Source organism: Silene latifolia, chromosome X, assembly GCF_048544455.1.
Source record: "Silene latifolia isolate original U9 population chromosome X, ASM4854445v1, whole genome shotgun sequence".
Classification (NCBI taxonomy): Eukaryota; Viridiplantae; Streptophyta; class Magnoliopsida; order Caryophyllales; family Caryophyllaceae; genus Silene; species Silene latifolia.
In genome coordinates, this window is record NC_133537.1 from 336865171 (window position 1) to 336891863 (window position 26693).

At 36.1% G+C, this 26693-nt stretch overlaps 3 protein-coding genes across 3 annotated transcripts; 2 read left to right on the forward strand and 1 right to left on the reverse strand.

Annotated features, from left to right (window-relative positions):
- Positions 1–2930: 2930 nt before the first annotated feature.
- Positions 2931–4259, forward strand: LOC141620981 (stemmadenine O-acetyltransferase-like). Its single transcript, XM_074437714.1, has one exon. The coding sequence runs from the start codon at positions 2931–2933 to the stop codon at positions 4257–4259; it is 1329 nt and encodes a 442-aa protein (XP_074293815.1).
- Positions 4260–18283: 14024 nt separating this feature from the next.
- On the forward strand, positions 18284–19957 carry LOC141619103 (CCA tRNA nucleotidyltransferase, mitochondrial-like). The gene has a single exon (XM_074436130.1). It carries the CDS (start codon positions 18354–18356, stop codon positions 19851–19853), a length of 1500 nt encoding a protein of 499 aa, XP_074292231.1. The 5' UTR covers positions 18284–18353; the 3' UTR covers positions 19854–19957.
- Positions 19958–20281: 324 nt separating this feature from the next.
- LOC141619102 (sugar transport protein 13) lies at positions 20282–26191 on the reverse strand. The gene is made up of 5 exons (XM_074436129.1): positions 25923–26191; positions 24190–24515; positions 23099–23223; positions 21842–22133; positions 20282–21182 (listed from the first exon to the last, which is right to left on the reverse strand). The coding sequence occupies exons 1-5, from the start codon at positions 26059–26061 to the stop codon at positions 20466–20468; spliced, it is 1599 nt and encodes a 532-aa protein (XP_074292230.1). The 5' UTR covers positions 26062–26191; the 3' UTR covers positions 20282–20465.
- Positions 26192–26693: the final 502 nt, after the last annotated feature.

Below are 26693 nucleotides of genomic sequence, written 5' to 3' on the forward strand. Positions count from 1 at the left end.
AAAGCTAAAGTCTTGATTTCTACACAAGACTACTTTCCATCGCCTTGCACTTTCACATGTTGCACAAGTCAGAGATATTCAAGGGTTATTATCTCAACTCTAAGTCAAATACTAATTGTTGAGGCAGCCGTCATTCAATTCCTACGTACAAGAACTCTATTCTCTACCCTCCTTTTATTTGCTCTTCTTTATAGAGAGTATAATTACTTGGATCTTAACCAAGTATTTGTGAGGGGATTCTCTTGTACTCTTGACCTTAATTATTATAGTGAAAGGCTCTTCTTCGCCGGTGGTTTTTTTACCCTCTTTGGGGTTTTTTCCACCTAAAATCTTGTGTGTCAATTTTATTGTTTTACTACTCGCTTTTGATCTTTGATTGAATATTTATTGATCCTGCTCTATTTCCGCTGTGTATACCCTAACAAACTTGTAAGTTGTAACGTTTGTAGCGTTGTTTAGTAGGGCAGAGTACGGATCAGGTATTTGATCCGAAGTGCTAGTTCGGATCGGATATCCATATTAGAAATCTTGAAGTTAGATATTCAATATCCAAACCAAATATTTCGGATATCCAATATTCGGGTATCCAAAATAATCGGATCGGATGCGAATATCCATCGGATATCCATACTTTTGAATTTACTTTAAAATTAAGTTTGAACCACGATTATATTCATAGTATTACATGATGATTTTCTTTAGTATTCTTATTCCAATGTTCCCGACATAAAATTTAAGTACCACCTAGATATTTCTCTAATATATTAAACATTAATTAAGTTGTTGTATCAAATAAAATTTTATTTTCTCGAAATTATACTAGAAAATTATAGTTTCGGATCAGATCGGATATCCAAATGTTTTAAATTTAATATCAATATCCAAACCAAAACCAAAGATTTAGGATCAGATATCCAAAAAATCGGATCGGATTCGAATCAGATCAGTTTGGATAATCGGATTTTTTGCTCAGCCATATTATTTAGGGTAACGGTTGCAAAATTATGGTAACAAGTCCGGTGTCGCGCATATATGGAAAAAACGTGACTACAATCCATTTCAAAGACATACAAGTATATATGATGAGTTCAATGCTTCAAGTGACAAATATATATTCTCTATGTATAATGTACGTTTAGTGAGGTCGATTTTGGGTTTGTTAAGGCCTGTAAGGATGATTCCGACGAATGGAATTATGTGTGAGTTTCACAAGAATATGATTATAATAAGGGTGAAGAAAAGATGAAAATAGGGGTATTAGTTGGGGAATACCGAATATGATTAGTGAATAGTCTTTTACCAGGGTTTAACAGGTGGCTAGGTTATGAGTTGGATTTGTTAGCCTCCTATATGATCAATGTAATACGTTTCAAAAGACGATGTTTATATAGAATTATAAGGACTTTCGACTTGTTCTCAGTAGAATAATGGCGTATATTACATTTTAAAGTTCCGTCTTACAAGTAAATGTCTTAAATTGATCATGGAGGTAGAGCTTTATATTTTACTCCCTCTATCCCGGTTATTTGTTATCGTTTTCCATATTGGGGTATTTAAGTGAGTGGTTGTCCTTTCTATTTTAAGAATGAACTTGATGAACAATTTGATCATTCATACTCAATTTGGTTCACTTGTCATTTAGTAATTGTTATAACAGAAGCAAGAAAGAACAAATAAAGAACAATAAAGAGACAAACGCACAGATTTACGTGGTTCACTAACGGTGTGTTAGCTACGTCCACAGGGCAGAAGGGAGAGAGTTTTATTGATATGTGAGGAGTTTTCAGATTACATATTCAGACGGTATGATAAGCATAACTGCTAAGTAGAGGATTAGAGAGTTTATATAATACTCTCTAAACCTAATACAGAATGACCTAATAAAGGCCCAAGACAGACCTAGCCCAATAACAGCTACGGATACCGTTTAAGTTATTCGAAGCGGCGGTTAACAGAATCAAGGCACAAACCCAACAGTAATTGACCTCTTTCTCTTTCCTTGGTTTTGTGCCAAAATCAAAGAACAACAATTGGCCAAGACGGAAGGAGTACAAGTTAATAGGGTTATTCCTCTTTCTTAAGATAAAGGTAACATGTTAAACTACTTAAACGCCCGATTAGATTTTACATATGGCGGCTTTACCGGGTGGTTCGTGGAAAAAGGATTACCACGCATCAGATGTATTACATACTAACCTTCTAGTAATTGAGTTTCACGTATTTTTTCTGAGTATTTAAAATGTACTCCCTCCATTCAACTCCACTTTGCAGGTTTCTATTTTGCACACTATTCACAAGCGGACATTCAACTTCAATTTTCTCTCGATACATAAGTTAAAATATATTCATGTGGGATCTTATTTGATTCGTCTTTAAGAGTACATTAAAAATATCTAACTTTTATAATTTTTGCAAATACGTAACTAATGATATTTACCGCATAAAAATCGCGTTGGCAAACGTAATAAAGCAAACATGTAAAGTGGAGTTGAATGGGGGGAGTATTAGTTATATAATACGAGTAATTTTTTGATGGCAAAACTAAAAACTAATTAATTTATAAGTATAATTTTTTAAACAATGTTGTATTTTTTTAACCTAATGTTTAAGTGAACCATTTCAAAAACTTTATAGTAAAAACTCTTATTCTTTAAAATAAAACTCTAAAAATTTAGACACTCAAATGTACCTTTGATATGATCTATGAAGTGGTTATTCGTTCACATTTTGTTTGTCAATAATTAATTATTCACGTCAAGTTATTATTCAACCGATCATAGTCACGATGATCCTTATATTTACAAGACTTAACCTACGTCAACGTTATACAATTGTTTTTTTTACTAGAAGTATGTAATATTATTCAATATTTTATGAACAAAAACATCAAAATGCAAGAAAAAAAGAAACTAGAAATCCAAGTAATATCAATGGAAACCCTAAAACCTTCATCTCCTACACCTTCACATCTAAAAACATTCACTCTTTCATTCTTAGATCAAGTATTCCCTCCATTTCACATGCCTTTTCTCCTTTTCTACGCCACTGAAACACCGCGTAACGATAATACTACTGAAATCCTAAAATCGTCACTGATTCAAACCCTAACCCAATTCTACCCTCTAACCGGCCGATTCATTGACGAATCGACAATGTCGTGTAACGACGAAGGCGTACCCTTTATCGAAACTCGTGTTAATTCCCGTCTTACGGATTTTCTTACAATGTCTCCTAAACTTGAATTATTACCGGAGTTACTCCCACCTAAAAACTTACCATGTCTTGGGTCTAGGCCCATTTCGGAGCTTACACCTTTGGCATTTCAAATTAACGTTTTTGCATGTGGTGGTGTCGTAATCGGGTGTTACATGTTACATAAAGTCTTAGACACGGCTTCATTAGGCACGTTTTTCAAGTATTGGGCCGGTCTAGTGAAGAATCAAGCCCAAGACGCTAACCTTGTTGGGCCGAACTTTGACGCAATTGTCAAGGCCTTCCCTCCTCGTCCGACAGTCGAACCCGTCTTAGCACCGGACCGGGTTAACGGCCCACCAAAGAATATTATCCCTTCATTTGTTGTACTAGTTAGGTGCTTCAAAATAACAAAGACTGCTATAACTAGCCTTAAGGCTATGGCCGTAAGTGGGGCTGTTCCCGGCCCCACTTCATTTGAGGCGGTAGCAGGGTTCGTTTGGGAAAATGTAATGGCAGCCGCGTGTATGGCACGTGATCAATCAACACCTAAGGATGCAGTATTGTCAATGAGTATGAATATGCGACCGCGAACCAACCCGCCACTTCCTAAGGAATCCATGGGTAATTGCACAACTATAGTCCAAGCCAAGGCTAAAATGTTGGAAACGACATTGAAAGAGTTGGTTGGGAAGATTCATGATGTCATTCTGAAAGCGAAACCGAAAATCGAGAAATTTCAAAGGGAAAATGGTATAGAGGAAATATGTTTGGACATAAAAGAGACGACACGAATTATAATGGACGAAAATTCATGTGTTTATCATCTTAGTAGTTGGTGTAACCTTGGGTTGAATGAGGCAGATTTCGGGTTTGGGAAGCCAACTTGGATCGTACCAACCGATGCTAACCCGCCTCCGTCTCTTAGGAACTCAATCCTGTTTACGGATTATAGTGATTCTAGTGGTGACGACGGAATTGAAGTATGGTTGTTTTTGGAGGAGAAAGAGATGCACTTCTTAGAGTCTAACCAAGGATTCCTAGATTATGCTTTTCCTAATTACTGATGCCCCGTCAATGAATATAAAAAGTAAACAAATGACCGAGACGGAAGAGGTACTTGTAGTATCTGTAGCTATCTTGTGTGATTGTGGTTTGATTTTTTTTTTTCTATGGTTGAAAATAAGTTAAATCTATGTAAAATGAGTGTGTTTATTATTGATAATAATTAAAATTATTCTTGTTTTATTTACTAATGATTTTATTTCGTTGTATAACGACGTTATAGAGTCTCTAGGTTGCGTTGTAACTTTGTTGAGAAGTTTGACTCTCAAGTTGTATTTCTACTTCAACTAATGACTTTATTTGACGGGTTATAATCCATGGGCTTTATTAACAAAGCTAAAGTCTTGATTTCTAGTTTTCTACACAAGACTACTTTCAATCGCCTTGCACTTTCACATGTTGCACAAGTCAGAGATATTCAAGGGCTATTATCTCAACTCTAAGTCAAATACTAATTGTTGAGGCAGCCGTCATTCAATTCCTACGTACAAGAACTCTATTCTCTACCCTCCTTTTATTTGCTCTTCTTTATAGAGAGTATAATTACTTGGATCTTAACCAAGTATTTGTGAGGGGATTCTCTTGTACTCTTGACCTTAATTATTATAGTGAAAGGCTCTTCTTCACCGGTGGTTTTTTACCCTCTTTGGGGTTTTTTCCACCTAAAATCTTGTGTGTCAATTTTATTGTTTTATTACTCGCTTTTGATCTTTGATTGAATATTTATTGATCCTGCTCTATTTCCGCTGCGTATACCCTAACAAATTGGCCTCAGAGCTATTTATATTCAATTGGGATCGTCCTTATTAATTATGTCGACTAGTACAAAGTTTGACATCGAGAAATTCGCCGGCAAGATTAGTTTTGCTATATGGCGTGTTCAGATGAAGGTTGTTCTCACACAGAACGGTTTAAAGAAGGCTTTAGACGGTAAAGCCAAGAAACCTGCAACTATGACTGAAGAACAATGAGCTGAATTAGATGAGAAAGCTTTAGCCACTCTTCAACTTTCTTTGTCTCGTGAAGTACTACGTGAATGCAAACACGAAGATAGTGCTGCAGGTATATGGGCGAAATTAGAGTCAAAATTCATGACTAAAAGTCTCGCTAATAAGCTCCGTCTGAAAGAACGTCTTTTTACACTTCGTAGGGAAGAAGGTACTCCAATTCAAACTCATCTTGATGAACTTAATTCCATTATTATTAATTTGGAAAATTTGGATGTTAAAGTTGATGATGAGGATCAAGTTGTGTTGCTAGTTATTTCTTTGCCCAAATCGTATAAGCACTTTAAAGAAATTATGTTGTACGGTAACAATGATAACTTGAGTTTAGAGGATGTCAAGTCAAATTTACTTTCGAAAGAAAAATTTGACTCAGTTACGTCTGACAGTACTGCGGAAGGCTTAATGGTTCGGGGTAGGACAAATGAAAAAGGCAGTAGTAGTAGTAATCGATCTAAGTCCAGGTCAAAATCTAAAGGTCGTAAATCTGGAAAGAATAAATTTTGTTACTACTGTAAGAACCCTGGCCATACTATTCCTGAATGTACTATTCTGAAAAATAAGCAAGCTAGAGAGGACAAGGCTAAAAATAAACAACCTAGTCAATCTGCTGAAGCAGATTTTGTTGAAACTGAAGTGGTGACGAAATCAGATTTTGGGGTGGGGGGAAGGGGTATGCTAAGGATGGTGGTGATGGCGTGGTCGGGAAGGATGAAGTCAAGTGAATGAAAGGACCAATGTCCATTATGGATAATAGTACTAAGTTTCGCATTCCAGGAGCTCAAACTAAGGGGGCCAGCGATGATGCTCCGAAGAGGCCCCAAAGGAGACCAGGGGTCATCCCAAAGACAGATAGAGGAACCATCGCCAATGGACCACGTCAAGTGCTGCTTAAGAGTAGACCACCCCAGGCCCACATTCTTCCAGATATGGGAACCCGTGTGGAAGGGAGAGGGGGAATGGTGCAGGTACTTGCTTTTAATGGCACTATGTGCCAAAGAGGATTTGTTGAAGAGGAGCTTCCAGCTAAGCTTAGTAGAGAGGGCATCGTTGAGGGGACGGGAGGCTTTGATGCCGAGTCCCCCAGTGGCAAGGGGTTGGGTGACGAGGTTCCAGTTGGAGAGATGAAGTTTCTTAGAGGAGTGGCCAGACCAGAGGAAGGATCGGGTAATTTTATCAATATCAAGGAGAATAGACGAGGGGAGGCGAATACATTGCATAGAGTGGGAGAGGATAACATTAAGGGTGGATTTAATGAGGCAGATTCTGCCCGCACGAGACAGAAACAGGGCTTGCCAAGAAGCAAGCCTAGTCCGGATGGAGTCAAGGATATGTGAAGGTCGGCTTTTTTTGGCTTTTTGTGGGTAAGGGGAAAACCAAGGTAAGTTCCAAGGTTCTTAGTAGTCTTGATACTGAGAGAGGTTTCAAAGAGGACGATATCAGGGGGGGGGGGGGGTATATTTGGAGAAAATAATTTTACTCTTGAGGCAGTTAATTTTTTTGACCCGAAGAGGAATAGAAGGAGAGAAGGGTATCCTGAAGAGCGCAAAGGTTTCGCTCAGAAGCTCTTGAGGCAGTTAATTTTACTCTTGAGGCAGTTAATATGTGATTAAGTTTAATACACACCAAAATTATTATAGAGGGTAACTAGTTTAGTAAGTTAGTTTTTTATTTTCCAAGTCATTATAGAGACTATATGAGGATATGAAAAATTCTAAGGTTCATCGGGTGTACAAGAATATCGTATACCCTAGCCAATGAAACGCCTTAGGGTTTATTTTATTAAGATTATGTTCTATAATTTATGGAAAAAAAACTTAGTCAATTCTAATATTCTCATTGAGTAGGGTGTACGATGACATGGTACACTCATACACCTGGTACATACCCAAGGATTTCTATAAGGATATTAGTTAATGTGTACTGTAATAATCTATCAATGAATTTTATGAATCAACTTGTGAGATTTATCTCAATTGTCTAATGGAATTTAGGTGATTTATTCACTACAATTTTATTATTAGGGCAGCCTATCAATTCTTGTAATTGAACAACGCATTTTTACCCTTTTATTTCCGTCTTAATTTCAATCGTATCAAGGCGGAATGGTTGGGAATCAAGCGTGAAATTATTGACGTTAACCAATAGTAGAATACCAACAAAGGGGTGGATTTACTTGTTGTTCAAGGATATCAATTACGTTATTAGTTGTTGGCGAAGGTTTATAGAAAGTGCATGATATTTTCTCAGAAAAGGAGGACTATGTAATACGGAGTACTTTGAACAAACGAGATTATGGAATTATGTGAACTGTGAGGTCAATTAGTCGATACATGATATTTTCTCACATTTGTTTGTCAAATGTCCACATATGATTTACACTTCAACCCGATCATAGTCGAGATCGATGACCCGTTATCCTACTTGGTCTGTAAGTAAATGTTAGAAAATGTTGGTCAACTTTTATAACTATTTATTACACAAAAACTTTGAACAAATGAAATTTCTCATTAAGTTATAGAGATACGCAACATTACATCAAAATTAAAAAAGAATTGATTAAATAGAATTATAAGGACTTTCGACTTAATTGTTCTCTGTAGAATAATGTCGTATATTACATTGAAAGTTCCGTCTATTTCCATACTCTTTTAAAAGTCCAAACTTCTTCTACTGTTCCTGGAACAGTGTTTCATGTGCAAATCACGTGCAATACTAACATATCATTCATCCCTTCAGCTGTGGTTTACCTTTCTCTCTCAGACACTCATTTTCCCTCTTTGCTTTTCCTCATTCCCATTCATTTAGCCATTCCTACTACTCATTCTCTATTTCAACAATAATTCACCCTATGAATTCCTTCATATCATTCGAAATGCTATTTATTTCTCTTCCCATGGTAATTAGGGTTTTCGAGATGCCGAAAAATACTCTGTCCTGCTGCATGCATGCGCGAGTTTCCCATTGTTTTGCGGTGGTTGGACTACACGTGTATGGTGATTTACTTAATCCCGGACATCGTGCATGCAAGTGTCGCCCAGAAATGGTATGATTTATTTCCTTTTGATTCGCTCACTTTATTATTATGAATTCCAGAATTAAAAAATTTTTTTTTTAATGATTAGTATGTCATCCGGGTACTGCATGTTGTGTATTGTGTTATGAATTTAAAGGGATTGTTGTTTGTTTGAGTTTTGTATGTTATGTATTGTGGATGAATTTAAAGTGTTACCACCTGGGCCTTATCTGTCCACACACCAGAAGGTCTTCGTTTGCAATTTAGTTGCACTTCTGTGTTTTGGCGATCTATATGATGAGTTCTTTGCTTAGGTTGATTGGGGTGTGTATAGTGTGATTAGCATTCGTGTGATCTAAATTGGGAGTAGTTTGGTTCATTTTGGACTAAGTCAGGCATTTTAGGCCAAGTTTGTTAAGTTTTTGTCGGTTTCCTCACTTATATTTCGATTGTCATCAATATTTATTCATTCCGTCATCTCTTCATTTATAGACCCTATCATGCATTCTAATTGGAGTAAATCTCTGGTGTTTACCTACATTTTAGCTGGCGTTCGCAATTACTGCATAAAGTGCTCTTTCGGTGTGTCACGTTTATGCTGTATTATGGTGTTATAGAGTTCCTGGTGCTTTTATATTGTATTAGGCATGGAATTCCACTCTTAAGTTTTCCTCAGTCTTATTGGCTATGGTTAAATTTGTTTATTTTAATGCTCTTTTTTATGGGCTGTTCTCATTTGGTCTTCTCACGGTAATCTAGAAGTGTGCTTTTGTCCTTCAAAATCTGGCTCACGAAAAAGATCTTTGTTTCTATTGACATTTGACATTTTTTTGTATATATTCATTGGTGGTTTGTTCAATGTATTGTACGTATAGATCCAAAGTTTATTCTCTCTCATGCATGTCTTTGATTCATTTTACGTTATTGTTTTGTTAGTTGTTGCGAGTTTCCTTTTTTCCAAAGGCGTAGGCATTGCAGAGCTCTTTGTGTGTGGCAAACGCGCTTCTGGTTTGAAATAGCGTTTGTAGATTTCAACTATGCTGAATGATGGTCATCGCCATTGACCCCGTGCTTGTTCATAGAAGCTGCAATATCTATAGAATGGACTACCATTAACTGAAATTCAGAAAATACCTGGGTTTCCAAATCAAAGACAAGTAAAGCTTGCTGGCTAAAAAGTTTGATTGAATTGTCATATAATTGAATTACAATTTTTGCTATATATACCACTCTTCTGTGGCTTTCTTGAGATTGAAGAATATCTGCAATGAAAATGTGATAAAAGTTTTTGAACCATTGACTCACAGTTCTATCCATTCAATTTTAGTGAGGTTATTCTAGGATCCCGGTGACCTTACCTCCATACCCTTTATTTTCTTCCCTAAATTGTTGGGATCGTCTTCAGTAGAATTGATTTTACAAACGAGTTTGGGTGGTTTCTTGGTTCACTGAAGGCATTGTAATCGAATCTCTCCACAAACTGCTACCTTTGCTGGGTTTCAATATTTCTTCTGGTGGGTGGCCGATTAGGAAGTCATCGGTGGCAAATCCTTTTGATGAAGCCATTCACTGGAAGAAAGTACCTACAAATTTTTCAATAATTGGAAATGATGACACTCATTAAGCATAGACAATCTGCTTCAAACATAATCCTGGTTTTCACAAATACAGCTTTTTTGACCCTAAAAAGGGTTCAAATGACGCAATTGAACTATTGGATTCTGTGGTTATCGCAGTCAGGGGACTTAAACTATTGGATGGAGATGGAGAGAGAGAGAGAGAGAGAGAGAGAGAGAGAGAGAGAGAGAGAGAGAGAGAGAGAGAGAGAGAGAGAGAGAGAGAGAGAGAGAGAAACCATTATAGTTCCTTTCGATGCTTTAATAAACAACCCAACAACATGGAAAGACACTGCAACCCCACTCTTTGCGGTCACTGATGCTGTTGGGAGTTGTGCTGACAGTGAAATCACCATTTCTGTGTCTGTAAGAAACAATGCATCAGATTTACTAAAAGTTGTTCAGATTACTGAAGTTGTTGAAAGCAAGAAGCTCCTGTAGATCGAATACGTGGAAGGTCTCCTTCTTTTTCCCGGCAGTGTCACACAGGTAGCATTGATAACGTACAATATCTCAGATATCAATTCTGAATCATTTGTCAGTATGGCCCATCCGAGTATGAGTTGTAAGCTAATAATTCTGGCAAATGACTCAAGGAGTCCTAGCCTTGAGGTTCCTTGTCTAAATCTTTTAGGGGTTTGTCTCAAACAAGCGCCAGAATTACGGGATCATCTTCCTTTGAGGAGCACTGAGAGGCTGTTAACATTTACCAAGGAATGAAACAAAATAGTCCTTGTTGCCTGGTTGTGTGCATCCTTTTTGTTGTTGTTGGTCCTTAAAATGATTCTGATAAAACCTGAAGACAATGTTTTTTCTTGTGCCATTCATAAGTTTCATGAATCATGGTTTTTTTTTTTTATTATCTTACCTTTATATTCTTGAGGAAATTACTAGCATCCTCGACTACTTGTAGATATATTGAAATTGAACTCAATTGTTGTTGCATGCCGCTCTTATCATCCATATTAGTTCTTACAGGCATCGCTGCGTCTGGGCCGAGATTTGCATCATGCAATGTGGCATTGATTAACAACAAAGCAAATGAGTTCATATGCAATTTATTTTCACTGTTTGGCACATTAATTATTAATCATCATTTTGTTATAAAATTATATCATATTGCTAATTATAGGTAATGGGTGACACTGAAGTGAATGAATTTGTGCGTCAGAAATGGAGGGATCAGAGGACGATGATTGATCTATATTTGCTTGATGATCACGAGCTTTTTTTCCCGCTGGTGCCACTAGACAGATACTCTGACAAGTCAATTACTGTATAAAATCCCAGCCGACATCCTGTCATAGTGCAGCTAATTCTAAATTTGGGCAAAATCATGGATAATTGTAAACCTCACATCAGTCATATCCTCTTACCCTGGTGGAAATTTTTTTTCCATCATGATTCTGCCGATCCAACCAGTTACGGATTTTCCATGGTGGAGAATACTGTGACGGAGGATTTCCTACATCCATATGGCACGACATCACTGGGTCCCATCTTCTTTCACCTTCTTATCGCTATGAATGGCAGAGCTTGACTTTGATAAGAAATAATTTATCTGGTGTAGAGCGTTTATCTCTTCGTAGATATGGTGGATTGCTTTCCTTGGTCTTGCTCGAGGGCCCTGAACTCACACACAAGCTTCATTTCAAAACAAGCTTGCCTAATCCAACAAATGTCTCCTCTCCTGTTGAGCCATTGTTAAAGAAGCTGATTGAATTCAATTCTGGTGATTTTGATGTCAAATTCGAGAGGATAGAGGTCTCCGGGGCATCATGTGGGGGGATGGGTTCTTAATACACAATTTGCTTCTGGAATGCTTATAGTACCAATGCAAGCAAGTATATGTATTGATATTCTTAATTTTTATAGGAAGTCTATTTTTTTGGTGCAAGTTAAGATATGCGTTATTGCTGTGGTTCTAGCTGTACCTGCTGTTTTAATGATCCTCTTATTCCGGTTTATAACGTCCCAAATCACGCCCTCTGATTCCCGTGTAGATTACTTGATAACATGTGAGTAAAGATCGATTCCTATTGTTAGGCCAAAAGAAAAAACATCAACTCGCTTAAAAAGGCTTCAAAGAGATAGAGGGGACGGGGAAAAAGGCGATTATCGTGGAGTATGTTGATTGCAAGACTGCAGTGGAATTTTACCTGCATTTCATTCCTTTTCTGTCCCATAGAATTTTACTTACAGTAAAATATTACTGTGATCTAATATTACTTACAGTAAAATTCTTTTAGCTAAATTTTTGAAAGTCCGACTGGTGAAGTGGGACTGGTTTTCTTTCTATGTCAAATTTCGTGAATGAGAACGTAGACAAATGTCGATATATATCTATAGTTTTTTTTTTCTCTTTTAACTCATTTTTATTTATTGTTGTTAATCAATGATGGTTTTTTGAGAATCACAACTTCTAAGTAAGTTGGCTTCATATAAGAGCTTCCATAAAACGGTTTTTTGTAAGCGTTTTTTCAATACTGATTACCATTTGAATTGCTATGGCTTTGAGTTCTGTGTTTGTAAATCAGCTCTATGTATGTATTAACCGGTTGTATAAGAGACCATTTGTTTAAGAAGATGCGTGTGAATAATTTTGCAGGAAAAATGAAAAGATATGAGGACTGTAATAAGGGAGAAGTAGAAGAAGGAACAGCTAGAGTAAGAGTGGCGATTCGAAGAGCAGTAGCTTGGAATTCAGGCAACCGGACGTTAACCTTCAATGACTTTGATTCTGACTCCTTCGTGTATCATAGACCCCACCTTTTTGTCGGTAATTAATTCTCTGTCTCGTTCAATTTGAGTGTTCTCTCACTGTCTCACATTTGCTTTGTGTTTTTAATGCATACACCAGTACCTCCCTTTTTACAACCATACCACGCATTTTACGGGTGTCATTGACACATTGTAATAATGTTGTTATTCTTATCCTTGATCTTTTTAGCCTTGATTGTAGTTGAATGGAGAAATAAGAGTGTTTGACATTCATACATCCTTATGGCTTTAAACTTCAAACTCAGTTGATTTTATGGTCGTGAATTCGTGATGTTATGCTGGTTCACGAAAATGTTACTAAATATTATTCTATGAATAAATGCATTGCTATGAGCCTCTGAAGTGTTTAGTCACAAGTTTACACTTAATGATTGATGTGGTATGTTTTGAAGAGGTACACCCGCTTGGTTAATAGTTCTATCAATTTTTGAGCTTTGTTGTTGTTTACATCATTTGACATACAACTAATGTAAATCATCTCTCCAAGTCTTCACTAAAAGTTTAAGGAAGACAGTTAACTTCCCACTTGCTTGAATGAGGGCGTTTCTGTTCTAAACTAGAATTCCATAGAGATTTGTAATAGATATCAGATAACGCCTCTTTGTTTTTAGTAGATCGGGAGAAGGAAGGGTAATCTTTTGAGTGATGTCAGTGCGGCTTTTTGTAAATATTACTGTGTATTTGTGTCTATGTTACTGAATTGTGAAAATTGACCCATTATTGTGTCTGGATTTATGAATTTTAAGCTTTCTGGATTAATATTAGTCCAAATGAGGTTAATTTTAGAGCTATTACCTTTTTGGGGTTTAGATGTGTATGTCGCCTTATTGCTGTGTGCTTAGGAATCGAAATATATGTTTATATGTGGTGCCTACTATACTGGTTGTTACCGCGCTTCCGTCTATCTTTGAAATGCCCCTTTTGGTGTCTAAAGCTCTGGCTGGATATATAACTGTGTCTCTTCTTAATTGTATTACGAAATAATTACTGTATTTATTATTCCGATTCTGGTTGAATTTATGGCGTTGTCGTTCTGTTGACTAACGATGGTCTGTGTAGAGTCACATTTAGTTTTTGTGTCTATGTTTGTGGGCGTGTGTCACCTTCTTGTTGGGGATTAAATGCATACATGTGCTTGGGGATTTGCTGCTTAGATGTTTTGATGCCTATAATTCTTTTTTATAGCCTCTTGAACGAGTATACTCGTATGTGTAGGGAACGACGGGCTGTTTAAATCTCCTCAGCCCTTCATACCTACACAAATTCCTTAAATCATCTCTCAAAGTACATGCAAAATCCTACACAAATTTAACTCATGCCTCCTCTTTAACTCTTAATTATCTAACTATTTCTTCTTCTTTTATAAATTATGTAAGTCTTCAATTGCTATTCCCGATTGATTCTTATACTGGGTATTTTTGTATGCGATTTCAGGTGTTGTCAAGAATAATGAAAGTCGGGCTATAGCAGTGAGTTACCTGTTGTTTCCTATATTATTCGTACTATTTTTCCCGGTTTACATTTTCTCCTTTTATGTTTTATTAATTATTTTGATGATTTGATGGCTGCCACTAAACTATGAAAGAGGCATGCACAAAAGTTTGACAAAATTGATATCTCATCTCTAATTTGTCAGCATGTATCATTGAGTAACCTTCATCAACTACGTGTAATTGATTGTTTTGCATATTTAGATCAGAAAATATCATATTTAGATCAGAAAATATTCTATCACAACAAAGTAAAACATCCATTACCTTTATTCGGTTACCATTTTGTTGTTTAAGTGCCATGTACTTACCGTTGAATTTGACCCATAAATATTAGAGTATGCTAAAATTAATAGTTCTCCATTTTGGTTCAAAATTGCATGATCCTACCACTTATATCTTCCTATTTTTAGATCGAGTTAATGTTCAGGTTAAATGAATTCGGCGTGACGACATCCTTATTGCATCAGAGATGTTCTGTTTTGATTCAGAGTAGGAAAGACTCGAGTAAGTAGTCGAACGACATTTGTTTGTACATAAAATTGGGTAAGTGTAGAGCCTGACATAATGTTGGAATGAGGTGGTCGAATGCTGTGATGCTCGGACTTGGATACGAGAATCCGACACGGATACAGATCCGAGTGTCGGATCCTTGAAATCTCAAAAACAAGGACTCGAATACGAGTATCCAAATTTAAATTTGGACTCTGCTAATTTTTATTTTGATTATTAGTTAAAAAAAACAAAGAAAAGAAAGGAAAAGTAGTTTCTTCATGTTTAACATGAATGAAAACTTTATTACAGCATTAAATTCATGTCAAGATCATTCCTGATATAGGGTTGCTGTACAAAACAGAGGGTAAGTACAAAATACTCTCACACCGATTTCTCATAGAAGGATCCGTCAAGGTGTCAAGGATCCATGTCCGGATCCTGTCCACCGGATCCTCAGAGTCAGATGAAGATTCCGAGCATCACAGGTCGAATGTAGTTTTTACCAATCGCTTTCGGTTCGCTTGCCAGATGGGCATGAGTGAGCTTTAATAGAAGAACATTGCTATAGTATTTGGGTGAATTATGTGAAGGTTAATTAATAGGTGTCTTGTTTTGTGCTTAATTATCAATTTTGAGTTGATAATTAAGATGGGATTTACTGATTATGTATGAATTATCAAAAAGGGTGATTCTAAAGATCACTTTTGGTGACTCCGTTTCTTCTTGCCTGTCCTTTGACTTGTGAGTTTTGCCATCCTTGTTTATATAACGTTTTTATGTTCTTATTTCGGGACCATAGGAGTATTCCTGTGGGTTCTTTTCCAGTTTACTATCTCCACTCTTTGAGATTTTTCCTCTTCTTAAATTGGTTGTTTTTTATGTTTTTTGATTTAGGGAAGTACGTAGGTGGGTAGGCCCATGGAGGTATTCCTGGGGCTGGACTCTTCTATAGTTGACTATTTCACTTGTGAGTTCTGCCATTGTTTATATCACGTGCTTTAGGCTGTTATCTCGCTTGCTTAGATTGTCTGTTTTGATTATGATATGATTATAATAACAATCTGCCTAATGAAAGTACACAACAACTAATCTATGAAGTAGTTATTCATGAGACAAGGTCATGGGGTATGACTCAAATAAACTATTTTGATTCATTCACAATTATTTGTTTACCATTGAGGGGGATGGACGGAGTATGGTTTTGGACATTAAGGTATGGAGTAATTTCACAAGTCATGTGTATGTTGCTTCAGCTTAAGTCATCGACTACTTTTGTAGTGGGGATTGCTGGTTTTAGGGTTCCTAATTTGGATGGTTGTAAGTTAATTACGGATTGAAAATTCCTAGCTTATCCGAAGGGGAGGTTTGCTGAGGCGATGAACGGGTGGTTGTTACGGCCATGCTTATTTGCATTCTGTTTTTGTTTTTTTTTGGTGACCCAAGGGAACACCGGAAGAACACCCTGTAAGCCCGAGGACTAGGTAAGCCATCAAGGTTACCCTTGATGGCAGGTACCGCAGCACTCCCGTGTAGGGAGTCTAACCTGGGACCTCTCAATTCGTTGCCATATCCATTTACTGATCTTTTCCTTTTAACTCATGAGAATGAGTTTAAATAAGTACAGTACTTTTGTTGGGCACAATAAGAATGATTGAGTTATGCTATTGGAGAATTTTATAGCAGGGAGTTTAAGAAAACCGCAAACGGAGTATTCAACTTCTCCAATTAATGGCTTCTTCGAGTGATTGAAGTTGTTTATATGATGATTGATTTGGAAATTAAGCTCACCTTAAAAATGGGATCGACTGACTTGGTATATGAATCCTTTATTTTTCTAATTCAGCCTCCTTTGTAATGACATTATTAGAACATGTGTTAGCTTCAAGTACACGAAAGACATTCTCTATAAGTGAGGTATAAATGTAATCTTTTTCTAGGTGTAAAGTAGTTTAAATGTCTATCTAATGTAACGTAAATAATTGTTCAATTGATTAATGCAGGTTACTTAGCAGCGAGATGTTCATGCCTTGTGTTGACTTTAATGAGAAGCTTTCGAACTTTAGCCATAACTCATCTCTCTTATTTTTCCTGTGAGTTTGCATCTGTTTTATTCTATTCCCATTTGCATAAACTGTGAAGGTTCGTGAAAGGCCTCCTGCGATTGTTGTTCGCTTCTCATAAAGGTTCAAGATTTAGATGAGCCGAAGTACACTGGCAATGAGTGAGCTAGAGGTTAGTGTACCCTTTGAGTTTTGGTTTTAGCTTTAGCAATTTTAAGATTTGTTTCCATGCTAGAAATTGTGCTTAGATGTGCGACGTGCTATTTAAAATATGAGCTCTTCCGAAATTAGCAGTTTATACCTAAGGTTAGTTGTGACTTTTAACGATGCCTTGATGGGGGCATTTAGGTAGACGCATTACGGTTACATCTAACTTAATTCGAACAAATAGTGTTCTTTTATATAGAGAAAAAAATACGTTATAATGCTTTATTCATGCTAAATTAGCTAATTATAGATTTAAATGGTGGGAGGAAATGTTGTATTCACATTTATGCTGGTAATTACACTATTTTATGCCAATATCTCTGACAATATCGTATCCTTGCAGGATGTTATGGTGACAGCCTGATCTTAAAAAGTATATATAAGATTTGCACTTAGAAGATTTGCAAGTTTGTGTATTAGGGACAAAATTAAGCAATTCTTTGCTACTATGTATATAACACCGCTGTACCTTGTAAGATTAGTTAGGATAAAGAACATTTATATACTTCATAATTTTTCAATACTCTGCTATTTAACAGTATTGGGGTGTAGTATAGACAAAATGAAGAAGAAAGACGATTATATGGGGATTGCGATTCCTGATCATCTATGGAAATCTTAACGTTTTTCAAGCATTTTTCCTAAGTTGTGTAATGACTACTATGCTCGGTCCACCGTTTCTATATACGTGATGGACCACGTCCCTTCCTGTTGCTATACTCCCAACTTACTTCCGCTTAGCATTTCGCCTAATTGGGGCACCGCGCCCGATAGGGCGCGGTGCAACAACTAGTACATGTAAATGTCTTAAGTTAATAGGGTTATTCTTTTTTCTTAAGATAAAGGTAACAACATAGTTAAACTACTTAGACGCCGGATTAGAATTTTACATATGGCGGGTTTACTGGGCTGTTTGTGGAAAAAAGAATTACGCATCGGACGTACTACATCATACTCTTCTAGTATTTGAGTTTACATGTATTTTCTAAGTATTTAAAATTTATTAATTACATTACATAAAATAAATTTTTGATGGCAAACTCAAAATTAATTAAATCTATAAGTTAATATTACACAAATAATTAAAATCCATAGTACAACTGTTTATTTTTACACTGTATCATTAAACACACACAAACAAGTTGAAGATTGAGACGCAATCAATAATTCATTTTCCATATAATAAACCTTAATAATTTGGAAAAGCGTAATCTAGAAATCCTTGTATTAGGATATTGGGCCTATAATAGGCCCGGCTACCATTAGGGTTGGTCATATTAGGGTTAGGGTTTAGTAAAGATGTGAGCTATTATAAATAGCTCACCCTATTTCATCTCAAACACGATCATCACACAATCCCAATTCCAATCTTCCGATTAAATCAATCCAAAGTAAAGGTCTAAATTTTGATTTCAAATTAAAGAAGCATGACAGACGAGGGTGAGGCCTCAATTGTGATATTGAAAGGAGTGATTAAGTTGACGGAGAAAGAGTGTATGATTTTCAATCGTCTTAAAGAAGCTGTTAATCACAACAAACTCGATACGGAGCTCCGTGTTGCTGGTGGTTGGGTTCGTGATAAGCTATTAGGCACAGATTGTAATGACATCGACATTGCTATCGACAACATGGTGGGAAAAGAACTATGTGCAATATTCAAGGCCTACTTGTTAGAACAAGGCGAAGAGGTTAAGGGAGACTGTGTCATTCCTAGCAATTCTGCTAAATCGAAACACTTAGAAACTGCAAGGATGTACCTGTACGGTTACTGGATTGATTTTGTGAATTTGAGATCCGAAACTTATTCTAAAAAAAGCCGCATCCCTACCAAAATGTCTTTTGGTGAACCAAAAGACGATGCTGATCGGAGAGACTTAACTATAAACAGCTTGTTCTACAACATGAAGACTGATTGTGTGGAAGATTATACTCGAAGGGGTATAACTGATTTGAAGTTGGGAAAGATAGTCACTCCTTTACCTCCAAAGGAGACTTTCTTGGATGATCCTTTGCGCGTGCTTCGAGCAATTCGTTTTGGTGCAAGGTTTAGTTTCACGCTTGATCAAGGACTTAAAGAAGCTGCTGGTTCCGATGAAGTGCGAGCGTCTATTGATGAAATGATAAGCAGGGAACGGATTGGTCATGAAGTAGATCTCATGATGGGTGGAAATCAACCTGTTAAAGCAGTCACCTATATATATGATTTGAAATTGTTTTGGATTGTTTTCGATCGTCCTTCTGTTATTGAAACTAATTTAACACCAGAAGCATGTGATAGCCGACATTGTCTTGCTTTCATCGATGCAGCATGGAGCCTGATTCAGTCACTTGAAGAAGCTGTTTCTTTAAGTGATGACCAAAGGCGATTATGCTTATATTCTGCCTTGTTTCTCCCTTTAAGGAACATGAAATACAAATATAATAACAAGAAACAGCGTTATGTGGTTCATCATATTTTTCTTAATTCTCTGAAACTCAAATCTAAGGATTCTGACAAAGTTATAATGATACACCGTGCCGCGGAAAAGTTCACGCATATAACGTCTCGTCTTACATCTCAAGAGAATGGCCATTGTTCAAAATTACGAATATTAACAGGGTTGCTTATGCGGGAAATCAAAGACTTTTGGCAAGTGGCATTGCTCGTATCAACCTTAGTACAATATCCTAATGGCGAGAAGAGTAGGGAATTGTTCATGTTGGTGAAGGACATGATCACTAAACAAGGTCTTGAAAACATTTGGGAGACAAAGCCATTATTCCATGGACACGAAATCAAGTCAATTTTGAAACTAAACGGAACATGTTGTATAGGAGAATGGCAACAAAAGGTTGTAGAATGGCAGCTTGCCAATCCTTCTGGAACGGCTAATGAGTGCCAAATTTGGATGAGGGAACAATGGCAGAGGTTAAATAATGTCAAGTGAAAAAGGATGGAAGATAATAAGATTATAGAGGGTAGAATATTTCATAAGGCAATTGTATTATTGATAATAATAAAAAATATATAATTTAAGTAGAAGTTTTTTTATCTTTATTTAATTTTTTTTGGAACTGAATCTGTTTTTTATGTTATTTCGTACTGTACAATGGGAAATCTTTTTTCCACAAGAGGTACTGAGACTAATTATAGAATGGATCGCAAATAAATGGAAATTTTATTGATAAGACCTTTTCAATTGTGGCCAATATTTTATTACGAATCATTCCGACAACTTCGGGAGAAAAAGAGGCATTTACTTAAGGTTACATTACATTATACTCGATAATTATAACAAAGAATGTACTCCGCACCATTAAATTTAGTCTGAATTTGAACTAGGTATAATCACACCGCGTCACAATTGTTGTTCTCGAGTTTAATGCTGGTAGTTTATACTCTAGCTCAGATTTGATTACAGGAAGTGCACAAATTTGAAGTCCTTACATTGATTAACAATACCTATTCACCATACTCTTCCGATTATATATGTATATAAAAAAAAAACAAAATGTAATTAACAAACGAAACATGTTTTCGACATCTACACGAAAATTAATTAAGCCGGTGCAGTAGCAGACCCATTACTCTGCTTCTTTTGGGCATTCTTGATATCATTAACTTCAATTCCATTATCCAAGTAGTCGTCGTCCTCCATGTATCGCTTCCAGAACCAATGCTTCTTCCATACTCTTTCCGTCATTTCTTCAATCGGAACATTCTTAGTTTCCGGCAACAAGAAAACGACAAACAAAGACATGATAAAAACCCACCCAGAGAAAAACAGGAAAATGCCGAATTTAAACTTGCAGAGCATAGACAAGAAGGCCTGCCCAATGACGAATGTGAAAAGCATGTTGACAGACACGGTCACACTCTGCCCGGCTGACCGGGTTTCCATCGGGAATGTCTCAGACGGGATAAGCCAACCTAGCGGGCCCCACGACCAAGCGAACGAGGATACAAAGGTGCAAACTAGTATAACCACGAAGATGGCGTAACCATGGGAGAGGCTGTTGGAGTGGTCCTTGACTTTGATACCGAGAATTATAGCTATGATTACTTGGGAGAAGAACATCTGTACTCCAGCTTCTAGGAGGAGCAGGCGACGTCCAACCTTGTCAACCGAGTAAATTGAGACAACGGTCGAGAGGACGTTTACAGCTCCAGTGATCACAGAGGAGTACAGCGATGCGCTCCCTCCGAATCCTAAGGTGCTGAATAGTACAGGAGCGTAGAACATAATTGCATTGATTCCGGTGAATTGTTGAAACACCTATATATAACATACGGTAAAGATTAGAGACGATAGTATTGTAGTATATTACATATTCTGTACGTCTGAATCATTTGTTTGTTTACGATTTAGAAAATAGAATACGTTTAAGGGATATTATCTCGGGTACCCCTCAACTTTTCCATTTTCTAAAATGTGCCTATATTTTCTTGCAAAAAAAAAATCTTTGAAAAAGAATTCACCAACGTCTCAACTCGTAGTCGGGAATTATGGTCGGTTAAAGTTGATTCGTTAAAAAAGCTTTGATCAACCATACCAACTTTTTCAATAACTGTTGGCTACAAGTTGAGAATACGATATTTTTTATTCAAATTGACCGTCTTTAAGAGGTCTTCAGTTTGAAAAAGAATTCACCGACGTCTCAATTCGTAGTCGGGAATTATGGTCGGTCAAAGTTTATTCGTTAAAAAAGCTTTGACCAACCATACCTACCGGCTACGAGTTCAAGAAGCGGTGAATTTTTGTTTAAAATTCAAGGTCTTGGCGAGATAATTGGTTTGAAAAAAAAAATTACTGTTTTCTGGATTCGTAACAGAGAATTATTGTCAGTCAAAGTTTTTTGTGAAAAACGAGGGGTACAACTTAGAAAACGAAAAAAACCAGGGGTGTACGAGAGAATATCTCATATGTTAATGTACCTGCATAGCGATAGCAATGACAAGCTGAGGGCGATTTCTACGCTTGAGGAGATTCCTAAAAGGATGCTTGACTTCCTTAGCAATGCGACTAGCCTCGACAAGTTCTTGGTACTCGGGTTCAATGTTATCCGTGCCTCTAATCCTTCTTAACACGGCTTTACCTTCGTCTAAGCGACCTCTTTCAACAAGACTGTTAGGAGTGTCCGTTACAATTAAAGCTCCGACTGTGAGTAGCAATGCCGGTATTCCTGCTAATCCTAGTGACAGTCTCCATCCCCATCCTCCTTTTATCCTGCATCACATTATATTTGTTAGTTTTAACTAAAAATCGGATCACATTTTTGTATTGGTAATGTTCTACTACAATCATATAACTAAATAGTGAACGACTTATGAAGGTTTTGAAGGTCAATGTGATTGCATTTTGTTATGGCAAATATTAAAGATATATTCGAGAGTTCTTGGGATTAGACATGTACTCGGGCCAGGCTCTCCTGGTCAGACCCGGGCTAGGCTAGGGGAGGGGGGCTTGGCCGGGCTGGGATATGCTTGACCCTACGGTGTGCCTTACCAATTTATTTACTCCTCCTATTCAAATTTAATGTTAAAAAACTTTCATTATAATACTCCTCACATATATTGAGAAAGAGGGAACTTAACTATAAAAATGAATAGGAAAAGATTTTTTATTATTTTTGCAAAAATGGCGGGCCGGGTCAGGTCAGCCCGTGCTGATGGCCAGCTCTACTTGGGATAATGTGGCCAATACCGCTTCAAAATTTGGTTACGGTATTTCAAATCCTTTGGCGTAGAGGATCGATTACACTCGTGTTGAGCACATGTAATTAACTACGTTACAGCCTTAATACAAAAATGATGTGACGTTTTCATGTCGTCGACAACTACAACCACATCAATTTAACATGAGCAGCTTTATGATATCATCTCTCATCAATTATCAATTTATAATAACTCAAAAGTCTAAAAGTAAATTATTATACTGATATTCACACATGACAAAATGGTCCTACAATTTAAAGACCATAATGGGTTCATTTCCTAGAAAGTCATAGTGATAGCTAATTAGCTATATATAATGGTCCTTTAACTCCTTTTATTTGGGAGGTTCATTATAGGAGTGGATATTAAGTTACACCCACCAAAGAGCATAAAACTGTCGTATGATGCAACCACTTAAGACGTGACTATTTTAAGGTAAACATAATAATAAACACGTTGTTAATAAGGTGAACTTACTTCTCGGTTCCATAATTGACGAGCTCAGCGAAAAGGATGCCGATTGTTACATTCAGCTGAAACAGGATATTAAGGCCGCCTCGAATTTGTGTAGGTGCTATCTCTGATAGAAACAATGGAACTGCCTGTTGATCATTCAAAACGATAAAGAATAATATTAAGTATCGCAATGAATTAGTTAGTCTTCTGTAAAATCGTCTTATCAAAATCCGTAAGAAATAAGAAACTCCAAACCGACGGAGTAACAAAATAATTCAAACACACATATTATTGTTTAATAAACTTAGCTTTCAGCTATGAACATGACCCATAACAAGATAAGTCGCAAGAGCAATCAACTTTCATGGGGCCCTTCGAGATTAATAATATCATAGAAAATACAGCTATTCTTGCATGTGACGGTCACAAACCCATTTCCATTTTAACATTATTTATAAATTACTTGACCTAAAAATTACTAATTTAGTGGGCTAATTAAGCTTGTAAAATTTCACAATGAGTCTGGACCGCGTCCATATTTGTTACGTTGTAATATATTCCGCGTTATTTAAATGTGCAAATATGTCAAAGTCGTACATATAAAGTGATTTGAAAAGGATTCTTAAGAAAAATTTGTCCGATATAAACAAATTTGTCTATCTCGTGCTAAATGACTAGAGTTCAACTAATAGACTCAATTAAGACTTTTCAAAAACACAACTCAAGTTTTAGTGAACCATTGTCGATAACGACCTAATAATGTCATCTTATGCGCGTCATTTAATTAAATTATACTGTAGAAACTGTATCGTGTCACTAACTCATTGTATTCATACATATTACAACGATTTTACATAATACTAAATTACTAATTGTCGTAAGTAGACAATGACCTAATGTCATCTTATGCGCGTCAATTAATTAAAAATTATAGAAACTATATCGTGTCACTGACTCTGTATTCATGCATAATACAACGATTTTACACGATACTAAATTACTAATTGTCGTAAGTAGATCAGACAATGATCTAATGTCATCTTATGCGCGTCATTTAATTAAAATTATAGAAATTTAAATAACTAATAATCGTAATGTAATCGAGATTGTACCTGATTGGCGAAACCAACACCGCAACCAAGCAAGATCCTACCAACAATAAGCATGGCAAGATTTTGTGCAGTCGCATTGAGTGCGACACCAATTAGAAAGAAGACCCCGGCGATCAACATGGTTATCCTCCGGCCTAGTTGTCGTGTCGTATGTGATGCGAAAAATGTCGCAACCAGAGCAGCGAGGTAAAGTGATGAGGTAAATAATTGAAGACCTTGGTTATCATATTGACAGTAAAAACTTTGGTTTGCATCTGGTGTAGTCTTCTTGTGATATACCACTGGAAAAAATTTCTTCAAGAATGGGTTCATTGATGTCACACCACCTACATTTTCGATAATTAAAATTAATCAATATTCGATAATTATTCCCGTGACAAAAATTAATACGAGAATTATATCACATTTAATTTATCCGAGTGTTATCCAAATAATATTATTTGGATAAGACCTTAATACGCATTTATTGTTTCGATCCTAAAGTTATAAAAAGGTGAAACTTCACATGATGTTGTTTTAGTAGTCAAAATCTTATCTTCGTATAATCGGGAGTTATGATCAGTCAATATCGACTCAAAACAGAACGTGTTATGTTCCGATTCAATCAAACATTAGTAAAACACATAGTAATGTTATAAAATTAGCATAAGACGTTGTATAGGTGATGTCGACCGAAAACAATCTACGTTATACTAAAAATTAGCTGTCCATGGTAGTTGCGACAACGGTAGCATATCACATCATATCATATCATATCAGATATCGTATGCAAATTGACATTTCATAAATCATAACCAAGTTTGAAACGATCAACTTGGATTATTATTATTATGAATTATTAATATCTTGTAAGATCATTTTCCTGATTACGACTAATCTGCATGATTAGGTGAGCAAACAAAAATCCAAAAACAGATTCAGATTCTTTAATTTCACAACTAAAAAACAAGACAATAATCACTATTTCTTTACTCTAATATTTTACTTAATTAATAAGCGTTATGTTTGACCGTCTTTTTTTTCCGAAAATACCCCTCTTAAACCCGTATTCTTCCTAATATTTACTCGTATAGGGACATATTCGTCATTGTGACCGATTTTTTTTAGTAACGTTACTAACCCTATGTTATTTCTCGTGATTGTTCAAAGTATCCGTTAATGTTTATTTTTAATACGTTTCATAATTCTACACCTACCTTTTTATTTAAAGTATAGTTAAAAATTATAATAAAATTGACCATTATTACATATTTACACAAACACAATGATGTAAATTATGGGTGCATATAGTACAATCCAGCGAATTTAGCATTATCAATCATATATGATACATTAATGCATCCCTCTTATTTTTTTTCCTGTAAATTAAGGTGTCCACCGTCAACAACAACATAAAAATCATACATGATACATTAATGAATTTTAATACATTTTATTTTGTTCATAAATCCCTCCTAGATATGTTTAGCTGGTAAAATTACGAGAAAGCTAAAATTTAATGTCACAAAATTTTGAAAATGTCATATAATAAAGATCAACACTAAGACATTAAATTCATAGTCAAAAAAGAAATCCATCAAGATCGTATGAAAATTCATTTCCAAAAACGTAGGAAAAACATAATTAAAGAACACGGTTTTTAAACTTCGTTATATCTTTAAGGGTACACGTTAAAGTAAGGTAACAACATATCATGCAACTTTTTTCTAGAAAGAAAAAAAAAAGAACCGTACCCGAAACACCAACGTCATAGCCGAACATGAGCCCCCCGGTAGCGGCCATGATACAAGAGACGATAACTATAGGCGTAATCTTTGCCTCAAACACGACCCCATTTGCGCCGGTAGCCGGCCCGAGTCCTCCAACGGCCATTTTTCTTCACTCTTTCACCAACCAAAATTTCAAATTAATTTAATTAATATAAAATATCACTCTATATTTTTTGACTCCTTAATAAATGAAGTTTATGTTTTTCTTTGTGAGAGTCTAAGCAAGTATGTAAGGGTCCAAAGGTAGTGTATTTATAATAAAAGGGTGGATAAAGAAAAAAGTAAAATAAAATTCATAAAGTTATGGGAGTGTGATGAGTAAAGATGTGGATGGATATTATTGTGGGATCCACCATTTAGATCTTTACACGTGTTTATTTTGTGTGTTGACTTTGACTTTTAAGGGTATTGTAAGTTTTTTTTAGTCTTCCTCGGCGGCTTATAAGGTGGTCAACATATTGCTTATTGTTGTAAATTTGTAATTTGTCTTTTGGTTGGGTTTTGCTTCTTAAACCATCAACTTTGGTTTAACTAATTCACAAATTCTCGTTTAAGACAGCATTATCCGTCTTAAATTTAAAACAAGTTAAATATCATATCACTTATGTATATAAGATAAACATATTGTTTTTGGATTGTTAAACTATCAACTTTAATATGTGGAGTATTTGATACGTCTTAAGCTTAAAATGGATAATGTCGTTTTAAGAGATACTCGGTTAACAATATTTTTAC

What these genes read in the sequence shown, in the direction of transcription:
- LOC141620981 (XM_074437714.1), top strand. Translation starts at nt 2,931, where the DNA reads ATGGAAACCCTAAAACCTTCATCTCCTACACCTTCACATCTAAAAACA.
- LOC141619103 (XM_074436130.1), top strand. Translation starts at nt 18,354, where the DNA reads ATGACAGACGAGGGTGAGGCCTCAATTGTGATATTGAAAGGAGTGATT.
- LOC141619102 (XM_074436129.1), bottom strand. Translation starts at nt 26,061, where the DNA reads ATGGCCGTTGGAGGACTCGGGCCGGCTACCGGCGCAAATGGGGTCGTG. An exon ending in GTCAATTATGGAACCGAGAA is followed by an intron (nt 22,134 to 23,098) that starts GTAAGTTCACCT and finishes AATGTGATGCAG; the next exon opens with GATAAAAGGAGGATGGGGAT. An exon ending in TCATTGCTATCGCTATGCAG is followed by an intron (nt 21,183 to 21,841) that starts GTACATTAACAT and finishes TGTTATATATAG; the next exon opens with GTGTTTCAACAATTCACCGG.